Genomic DNA, 10,467 nt, shown 5'->3' on the forward strand with positions numbered 1-10,467 from the left:
CCAGGTGCTCTATTAATGTTTTATAAAGCTTTATATATATTGCATACGTACTCTTGCTTTATATGGAGTTGAGTACCCAGAATCGAATATCATATCTTTGAGTTGAATATCTTATCCTTGAGTACTTCTGAGTTGAGTATCTTATCCTTGAGTACTTCTGAGTTGAGTAAGTTTTAGTAGTTTTGAGTATCCTTGAGTATTCCTTGAGTTGAGTAAGTTTTAAAACAGGTAAGTATGCTTCCATTTTTATCAAGTTCAAGCATAGAATTCCCTTTACATGCTCGTATATTTGACGTGAGTCATTTGACCTGCATCTTTTGATGATGCAGACATAGGTATTCAAAATCATTAATAGGAGCTTTGTTGATACATCCGAGAGTTTGAGTTAGGTATGGTGAGTCTCCTTGCTTTCGGAGGGTTTCATTTACTTTTAAGTTTATTCAGGATGTCGTGAGTCTTGTCCCGACTTTCATCCTTGTCATTTAGAGGCTTCATAGATAGTCAATATAGTTGTGAAGATTATATTATTCATTTATTTTATTAAATGTTGTAAAGACTTAAGTTCCATGTTTTATGACGAGTTGAATATATTATTTTTATTCAGAGTTAATCTGTTAGTTTAAAGCTTTGTGTTTGAGTTATTGATTTTTATTCAATTTTAAAAATTTTACATGCTCAAGTTAATCTTCTGGCCAGGATGAGAGTTCGCTTGGGAACCAACAATGGTTCTTGAGTGCCGATCACTTCCAGAGTGTAGACTCGGATAGTGACATGAAGGTACTCTCCCTCCAGAACAACCTAGAATAGAGATAAATACTTCAAACATGTATGCAACTAACATAAAAACAGGCTAAAATTCCTTAAGAATAAGACCTTCAACAGGTGTGGCTAAGATGAAAAAATAATGTATTTAATGAGAATAAATACAAGATCAAAACAAGTCTTATGATCGCTAGTGCTACTAAATACCACTTTGTTATCGACATAAGAATAATAATGATTAAAGTTCATGGAAAACATTGAAGTAAATTGGAATCTACTGCACCATAGGGCACATACCAACTCAACATAAATGGCTCAATGGAAACCTCTTCGGGACTTAGGGGCATTGGGGGAGTAATCATAAATCACAATGGAGAGTGGATATGCAACTTTCTTTATCCCACATAGATGCAACTAAGGCCGAAATTATAACAGTCCTTCATGAACTTTGAGTAGCAAAGCGAAAAGGCTAGAAGTGAAGACATACTCTACCATTCAAATGATTTCAAAAGGTCACCAGCTTTCTCTCACACTAACTTAATTTCTGAATGCAGGTCGCATATGGGAGCAATGCTAATACATATATTCCAGGAGAAGAACAAGGTGGTGGATGCACTGGCGAAGGAGGAGCTAAGCAGGTAGCTATGGACAACTCTATCCTTTTTGGAGTTACGTACTCTCGTGTGTGCCATAACATCATTAGCAACACACACGCTAGGAACCTTTTATTTAAGAACAATCAATCACAAGCTATGATGGCAATAACCATATGGTGGGTGGAAGTTATCCAAGATTAATCATCCTGAAATTAACTATTCTCGGATAATTTATCCTATAACTATGATAAAATGGTAGGATAAGTTATCTCAACATGACAACCAAATAAGACACCAAAATTTTTTTTATCCCATTTATTTTATCTATCACACCTAGTGACGACAAAATAAGTCCATATTTTGGTATCCCGCTCATATTTAATGGGTTGGGTGAGTGACTTTTTACCTGGATAAATTATGGGTTGACATTCATATTCAATTCAAAAAATATGGGTAATATGGATAAAATATGAATTAGCCAAATAAGTTAAACTTCTAACTTTTATTCACTCAAAATTCATGATTTTACCAAATATATTGTAACTTCTCTCTTCTTTTTTTTATGTTCTTCTATAAACCTAATTATTTTTCTCTATAATTGAAAATGTGAAGTTTTTGGCCCTCCAAAAATATCTATTTTAAATGTACATTGCCTTGTTAATTATAATTATATTTTTTTATTTGTTTAATTTTATATTGGATAATAAATAATAGTGTAAAATAAACAAAGCATGTACTAATAGGTCTAATACTGACATTGCTTAAAATGCATTAATCATGTTTTAGGGTGTGTTTGGTATAAAAGAAAATATTTTCACCCCTACCCTCGACTCCTCCCTCCCCCACCCCTTACCAACCCCCCATCCCCAAATAAAGTTTAAGTTTATTTTTAAACAATATTTTGAACTTCAGAATTTTATTTTTTTCACCCTACCCTCGATCCCGCACCCCCACCCACCCACCCAAAAAATAATTATATTTTTGTTTTAAAATAATATTTTCAACTTCAAAATTTCATTTTCTATCTGTACCATCGACCCTCTACCAGCCCCCACCCCCACCCCCAAAAATAATAATATTAATTTAAGTTTATTTTTAAAAAAAATTTTCAACTTCAAAAATTTTATTTTTTCATCCCACCTTCGATTCCCTCCTCCCCCCCCTCCCCGATAGCTTCCCTATCAGCCCTCTTCCCTACCCCGGAAAAAAAATTTAAATTCTTTTTTTTACTTTTATGGTACAATAAAACTAAAGGAAACATTTTCAATATATTTTATTTAGAAAAAAACTAAAATATTTTCTCCATGTTAAATTTTTAAGTAGAATACTATTTACTAATGAAAATATGGATAAACTAGTATTTTGCCCAACTCATTTGTTATCCAATTCATTTTTATCTATATCAAATATAAGCGAATTAAATTATTACCATTTTATGTTGATCAATTTTCAACCCACTCAAATTTGACCTAACGCGTCTATTTACCACCACTACTCGCACCAAACACCCCTAAGGCCTAAGGTAGGGCTTATTTGTTTTTTTCCAAAAAATAGGAGGACATGCTGGTGAAATATATATTATATTAAGAAGTAGCAGCAGATTAAACAATTTCGCAGAGAGAAAACGCTGGAGGTAGGTTATTTTTCTCTGTGAATCTCCGACGGTGTTTTGAGATTTTGCGTAGGGTTTCGGCATTTTAGAGTACTGATTGAATTGAAAAGATGTCAGGGAAGGTTCAAGATTGTCGAATTTTTGTTGGTGGGTTATCTTGGGACGTAACTGAACATCAGCTCGAAGATGCCTTTAGTCCTTTCGGTAAAATTGTTGATTGTCAGGTTCGCTATTTTCCTTAATTCACTCTTATATTTCTTCCAATTTCTAAACGTAAATTAGCGCAATTTCTTCTTTAATATGGAAAAGTTGAAGATGTTAGCTGTTGTTCATATGTTTGATGATTTTTTTAAAAAAAAATCGTATAAAAAATCGTAGTTATATTGGAAGAGCGTATAAATCTCGAACAATTTTGATCTGTATTGAACTATTGACCTTGTTGTTGAAAGTTGTAAACCGTCCTGCTTGATGCTGAGTTTACTTCATTTTATTCACCTTTTGTTCTAGCAACTATACGGAAAAGTTGAAGATGTTAGTTGATGTTCATATATTTGATGATTTTTAAAAAAAAATCTTAGTTTTATTGGAAGAGCATATAAATCTCGAACAATTTTGATCTGTATTGAACTAAGGACCCTGTTGTTGGATGTTGTAATCCGTCCTGCTTGATGCTGAGTTTACTTCATTTTATTCACCTTTTGTTCTAGCAACTATATGGAGCATTTTTTTTCTTGATTATTATAACAATTCCACTTTTCTAGAACATTTCTAACTTAGGCTCAAACATATTCAATAATATCATCTAGTCATTTATATTGTTGAAACTATTTTATTTGCTTGGTATTATATATTGATGGGCTTAGTTATATTAACTGAGGAAAGGGGTAAGGCTGCACACACACTACCTTCTCTAGACCCTATTCGTGTGATTACACGGGCTCTGTGGTTGTTCTTGTTGCTTAGTTAAATTGAGACGAGATAACTTTAACTGGTTGGGGTTCCCTCCAGTAATCTTAATGCGCTCCTTTAATGAAGCTACATGTACTCCCAGAAAATTAATGGTCCAGATTTTCACCTTGGTTTTCCGCCAGCACTCTGCTTCCCGATGTGTTTTCTTTTTTTTCACTAAACATATCACTTTGTTTCTATGTGATAACCATAAAAATGTGATTTCAAGTTCACTTCTTACTTCGGTATTTCATTTTTATGATTTTCTCTATATAAATATTATAGTAAGTAAGGGAAAAAATCGAGCCCTCCGTTCACTTTTACTTGTCCACTATACTAAAAATATATTTCTACTTTTAGCATATCCTGAGAAGAATCAACATTGATTACGTATTCCCCACATTAGTTGTCAATACCTAAGACTAAACATCAATTAATATGGATTTTGTGATAAAATACGCATACCAATCATTGTTTTTAAGTGGCATGTGAAGTCCAAAGTGGAGAAGTAAAAGTGAACGTAGTGTATATCCACAGTACATAATATATAGAATTTGGATAGTGAAATTCATTGGAGAAGAAGAGTAACAAGCTTTTTGTCTTCATCAATTGGGTAGGCAACCAAGCTATTCAAAAACCAAGTTCACATCCCAAGTTCTTTTCTCATCCCCAAGCCCAAATTTTTAATCTTTGAAGAGTACAATTCAAATTATACTATTGTTAGTGTAATATAAAGAGGAATTGAATATATTCACACAGAGAGAAAAAGTGCAAGGAAATGAATGATAGTGAAGAAGCAGGGTAAAAAATGAAGTCTATGAAGTGTTCAGGAAGTGCGCTTTTGATGAAAAACCAAGGTGACAGAGAATAAACAAGAGGCTACAATCTGGACCATTAATTTTCTGGGAGTACATGTGGCTTCTTTGAAAAGAGTGTATTGAAAATTATTGCAGGTCTACAGGATCCCCTACTAGGGAGGATCCAAATCCATTTTTAATTATGGTATATTAACAGCCTTTTGTACCCGGATGCCTAATTATTGTTTCTTTATCTTAATCTGATAATCACTATGCAACAGAAACAGATTGCACGTTACACCTTGTAGGTTGTCCTTTGAGTAGCGAACTTTTTGGTGAGGTATACATCTGTTTAAGCAATGGAAACGTTTTTTTAAAGATAAATCGTGGATCAAAATGCTTTTTTTTCAAATTCTTATTTCTTCATTTCTTTATGATTCGTCTTCTGTGGGAATGTTGACTGGGACAGTCTTTGATGTTTGAATTCCTAGAATGCGTGATGTTGAGAACTATCTTGTTATATTCTATATTTTTGTCCAATTTGATTACGTATTGATAACTTCCCTCAATTTTCTGTGGATCAAGCTTCTTATAGATTTGATGCCTTAAATGGACTAGTATGAGGAAGTTGTTAGTTCATTGGGATGTGCAAAGTTTGCTGGGTGCCACATTTGAGATACTAGAATCTGTTCAGCAGCTTGTTTTTGAATTCACTCGCTAGACCATTCACAAAAGGCAGTTGACATTCAATTCCATGTGACAATGAACAGTGGTTTGCTTTAAAGAAACATTTGAAAGTAGTTGAACCGAGATCAAATTCAATTTCGGAAAAAAAGTGTTTGGAAGTGTGCTCTTTGATGCAGATTGCAGCGATTCACAAATTGTGCTCTGGTGTGATTAACTGTTTGAATTATTAATATCCTCTTTCTATCTAGACTTCATCACATCATCTGGATGTTGGCCTTGGATTGAAGATATTCTTCATTCTGATTTAGATGCATAGCAGTCAACTTACACTAATGTCCAGTAAACCTGTTTACCTTCTGAGATGCATCAAATGTGGTAATAGAGAGGGCATTCATAATATTAGATGTAAGATGCTTTGATTATGCGTATAAGTGGTATGTGTGCATGCTTTTTTCTGCTCTAAGAAGGAGGGTATTGGTTCTTCCTCTATTAAGAAGTCCAGTGTGAATTCCCCTATTGAAAAGGTTCCATCAAAAGATGAATTTCGAATACATAAACTAAGCTCAGTCTCCAGGTCAAACATTTCTTCAAGTTGAGTTGGCAGACAGTTTCTTAAAATGGCACCTCTTGGTCTTGGCATCCTTCAAAATGAATCTGATTTGGAAAATGTTAGTCTGTTCTTACTAGAAGTTGCATGTCATATTCCCTAGTTCAAGGGGCCAGATGTTAGACATGATAATCTAAGTACTTTGGCAGGAACATGGAAGTATCATTTTCTCTTTTTGAGTTGATTTTTCAAATATGCTATTTATTTGCTAATTTGTGATCTCTGAGGTCCTTGGATTTTGTCCCATCAATAGTTTCTTCGTACTGTAAGCTGCAAAAGATCTGGTGCATGAAGTTCACAGGAGAAACATAAATGACTTTCATGCTTCTGCGTAGATGCTATGAAAATATTGAGACCTCTAGCTTTCTATGAGGGTGTCCATTTCACCGTCTTATGTTTGGGGTGTTCATAGACTACACATTCGTTTTGAATTTGTTTTGAAGAAGAATCAGGGAAAAACTAATTTGAAGCTATGGTGGCACTTATCAAACACCCCTGATTCTCCAAACATGTGTCACAATCAAGGGGGAACTCGATTCTTGACCTTTTGGAAAGCCATAAGATCTAGATAGTTTGTTCGGTTTATTTGAAGGTTGGTTTGTTGCTTCAGTGTCTGAGGTCTTCGTACTTTGGACCATATGTATACTTCTGAAGACAGAAGAGCAGTAGTTCTTCAAACAACCTAGTGAAAACAATGAAGTATCTTACTTATCAGATTTTTTTGGTTGATGATATACTGTGTTAGATTAGTTCTTTGGCATCTTAGTTGTCCACTCCCTTGGCATTGTATTTAATATGCTGAAGCTGGATTAAGATATTGAAGGTTGGCTTCATCGTCTTTGGTGGCTTTCTAGTCAACAGTTGAAGAGGGGGAAGTTGAAATGTCCGTAGTTGGTGGATGTTCATAATATAGATTAGTTGAATTGATGCTGGAAAGGTAGCTGAATGAAGATCATTGTGTTGCATAATAACTGAAATTAAATGTTTATGGGAAATCTAACGCAAAAGAGCTCCTCAAAAAAGGTGTCTTACAGCTGTGAGATAGTTTGATCTATCACCTATGGCTTAGATATACTTCTTCCATACATTTACTTGGCACTCATGGTTGGAGTGAGTGAAGAAAAGTATGTGGCTTTAAATCAGATCAATTGGCATTGTCAAGAATTTACCTGAGATGTCAGAATGCCTTCATATTTGTTGTTTTGTGTTTGCTGTTAATGCTACCGACTTCATTGGGTTCATTTTAACCGAGTCAACCTAATGGGATTGGGGTCAGATGATTGGAATCTGCAGGACTGCAGATTCTGCTGCCCAAGTAAGACTTCTTTGCTGTTTTAAATGTATTGTCATATATAATATCTTTCTATTTTGGTGTAAATAAGTAGGTTTAGAGGATATAGATCAGTTTGTAGATTTATTAAAATCTCTCCAAGTATCTTCTTTTCTGTTTGTTTTTTTTTAACTAAACTTGTTGATGGTTTCCAGTTCAAAAAAAAAAAAAACTTAGTTTTAAGTTCCTCTTAAGAAATACACTTTAATTTCCAGGCCTTGCTCAAAAACATGTTGATTCAAGATCCTCCAGTCTCATCTTGTGATATGATTGAGACAACGTATTGCCGTCTCTTTTTCCTACTTTATTTTAATTTCCTCCATTTGTGCCATTGTTGCATGCATAATTATAAAATTGTATTTAACTTGAGACCTGAAGTCCCTATCATGAATTAAGTTAACAAAGTATTTTGAAGTTGAATGCTGAATTGCCCAAGCAATCAAAAAATGGAGCTGCTACTTGATAGCATAAGTCTTTTTTCCGGTAGAATAATTGAGAATGTTTAACTCTAATCACTCATAATAACTTGTATTTTGTCTGGTTGTTAAGGGTGGTTAGGAGGGAAGGGAGCATCATAGGTAAGCTTTATGAAAGAATTGTAGATAATATATTTTTGGTAAGCGAAAATATTTTTGCTGATTTTTCATCCCCAAGACAGTAGTTTCCTGCTACAACAGTATCAAGGACTTGAAGTCTTACAAAAATGCAAGGAATCTCAATACATGATCTAAATTATGTGTAGCGTTTCTACATCGGCAAAAAGTACAGGTATAAGTTTTACAAATGAAAACTCATAATTGAGGATGACCTGAGTTCAAGGGGAAAAGGTTGAGGGGCTTATAACTTAGGTCACATGTTTGAGCCCTATGCCATGCGAACTAAGCCTTTTATTTAAATTGGGAAGTGTGGAGGGGCGACCCATTTTCCCCGAGTTTTGAAGGCTGCCGCTGGTCCTCAATGATGGCCCCAGACGGCGTTCTCGGTCATAAGAAGAAGCCATAAGGATTTCTTAACTTATGGCTTTTCTCAGTCATAAGAAAAAAAACTTAAGTTATGAATGATTGAGGATTTTGTAGCAATGGGAGAAATTTGAAAAACTTACCTAAGAAAGTCAATTATTCCCTTTCTTGTAAACAAAAAACTGTGAAATTTGTCTGTCTTCAGATCACTATATGAAGATTGATGCATGGGTGTCAAAAAACCTTTTTCTTTTTTGTCTGAAGACTAATATTTTGATACCCTATTGTTGATGGAATTAGTTGAGCTACGCGCAAGCTGGCCCGGACACCTAAGTTATCAAAAAAAAAAAATTGACACTATTATGAGGGGCCCCAACATGAACTATTCTAAATTCTTGAAGGTTGTGTCATTCTTAACGTTTCGTGCCTATTTATTAACTCAAGAGTAACAGTCTTCAAATAGCTTTGATTTCTTTAATTCTATCTTGGTCCAATCATGTCTTGGTATATTTGTGTAGGAGATAGGTTATTATTTTGGGAATGTGGGAAGGAGTAAAAAGGTTAACGATACTGCCTCTTCTTTTCTGAATTTTTGTGATGGTTCACTGTGATAAAGATTGAGTTCCTGTGTTTAAATTGGTTATGTTGAGCAGTTTTTTTCCCTCAGAATTTGAGTTCCCGTGTTAAAAATTGGCTGGGTTGAGCAATATTTTCCGCAGTATCATTCTGAATGGAAGCTGTCTTGTTATGCTGATTGAGACACTTCCCATTATACATGTATTCAGCCACGATGTGTTAGCTATGCCTCAGTCCCAAACAGGCTGAACAATTTGAACTAGTATTAAAATAAAGGAGCTCAAAACATTTCTAGTCTTTCAGATATGTAGTTTTTCCATTTGATGCTCTAGATGTGTAGTGAAAAGAGTAAATCATAATGTCCGGGCAATATAATGCTCATCATCAGTTTGATTAATTCACACTTGTATATTGCATGGGGTTCAAAGAACTCAGCTCTTCTGTTTGATGTATGTTTTCTGGCAGTAGTTTCTGATTTTTTTCCCCTGTAGGTTATGCTGGACAGAGACACGGGCCGCCCTCGTGGATTTGGGTTTTTAACATTTGCAGACCGCCGAGCAATGGAGGATGCAATAAGAGAAATGGATGGTGCAGAGGTTGGTGATAGGGTGATATCGGTGAACAAGGCGCAACCAAAGATGGGAAGTGAGGATCCTGATCATGGCTATGGTGGAGGTTACATATCAGGTGGCAGGGCGAGCTATGGTGGGGGTAATAGGTCAGTTGGGCAAGACACTTGCTTCAGCTGTGGTCGCCCTGGCCATTGGGCTAGAGACTGTCCATTGGAAGGAGGTGGCCGGGGTGCTCGACCACTAACACCCCCTTCTCGTTCTAGGTATGGTGGCACACGTGGGGATAGGTTTGGAAGTGACCGTGATAGGTACATGGATGACCGATATGATAGAGGGAACCATGCTGATAGGGAGCGCTATGACAGCAGATATGAGAGTCGTGATCGATACGCTAGCGACAGGTATATTGTTGTAAGAACTGAATAAAATGCAGTGGTATCACAATTTTGAGCGGAAGTTTGTTAGCGAGCCTGCTTAGCTTTCAGATTATAAATAATCGAGTAATTGTTTGAGAGTGTTAAAAGTGTGAAGTGGTGGCTTGTTTTCTCACCAAAAATAACTTGTATTCTTATCCTAGGTACCCTCCTGGAGGCGATCGCTTGGGCAATAGGTATGGGAGTTCTGACCGCTACCCTCAGAGTGGCTATGGCAAAGAAAAAGGGTTTGACAGAGATGTGGGTGGAAGATATGAAGGTGGAGGACCAGCACGATATGAGGGAAGAAGCTACAGAGATAGAGCAGGACCTTATGATCGCCCTGGAAGGGGAGGACGTCCACCTTCCTTTGACCGTTACTGAGATGAATAAGCACATACATGTTGAACTTTAGTTGATCTCTGTGGTAGTATGGTGGGTACGGAGCACACACTAGGATAAATGTGTGGAAGCAGTTAGTAGTGCATGAGTGACAAGTAGAGTAAATGAGCAGAGCTATGTTTTTTCAGTGAATATTGTATGCTTTATAAAAGAGGGAGCTTCCTCTATTGGAATGCATTATGGTATTTGCACTTATAATAAACAGC

General features: G+C 35.8%; 1 protein-coding gene across 3 annotated transcripts; it reads left to right on the forward strand.

Moving 5' to 3' along the window:
• Positions 1-2,889: 2,889 nt before the first annotated feature.
• Positions 2,890-10,463, forward strand: LOC101261205 (glycine-rich RNA-binding protein RZ1C-like). Of its 3 annotated transcripts, none has more exons than XM_026029845.2 (4): positions 2,890-3,194; positions 5,311-7,324; positions 9,366-9,847; positions 10,024-10,463. In XM_026029845.2, exons 2-4 carry the CDS (start codon positions 7,286-7,288, stop codon positions 10,241-10,243), a joined length of 741 nt encoding a protein of 246 aa, XP_025885630.1. In that variant the 5' UTR covers positions 2,890-3,194; positions 5,311-7,285; the 3' UTR covers positions 10,244-10,463. The 3 variants fall into 3 exon arrangements, with proteins under 3 accessions (XP_025885630.1, XP_010317974.1, XP_025885631.1); XM_026029846.2 differs by having other exon boundaries at positions 2,961-3,194; positions 5,301-7,324; XM_010319672.4 differs by lacking the exon at positions 5,311-7,324 and having other exon boundaries at positions 2,904-3,194.
• Positions 10,464-10,467: the final 4 nt, after the last annotated feature.

Source organism: Solanum lycopersicum, chromosome 3, assembly GCF_036512215.1.
Source record: "Solanum lycopersicum chromosome 3, SLM_r2.1".
In the NCBI taxonomy this organism is placed as follows: domain Eukaryota; kingdom Viridiplantae; phylum Streptophyta; class Magnoliopsida; order Solanales; family Solanaceae; genus Solanum; species Solanum lycopersicum.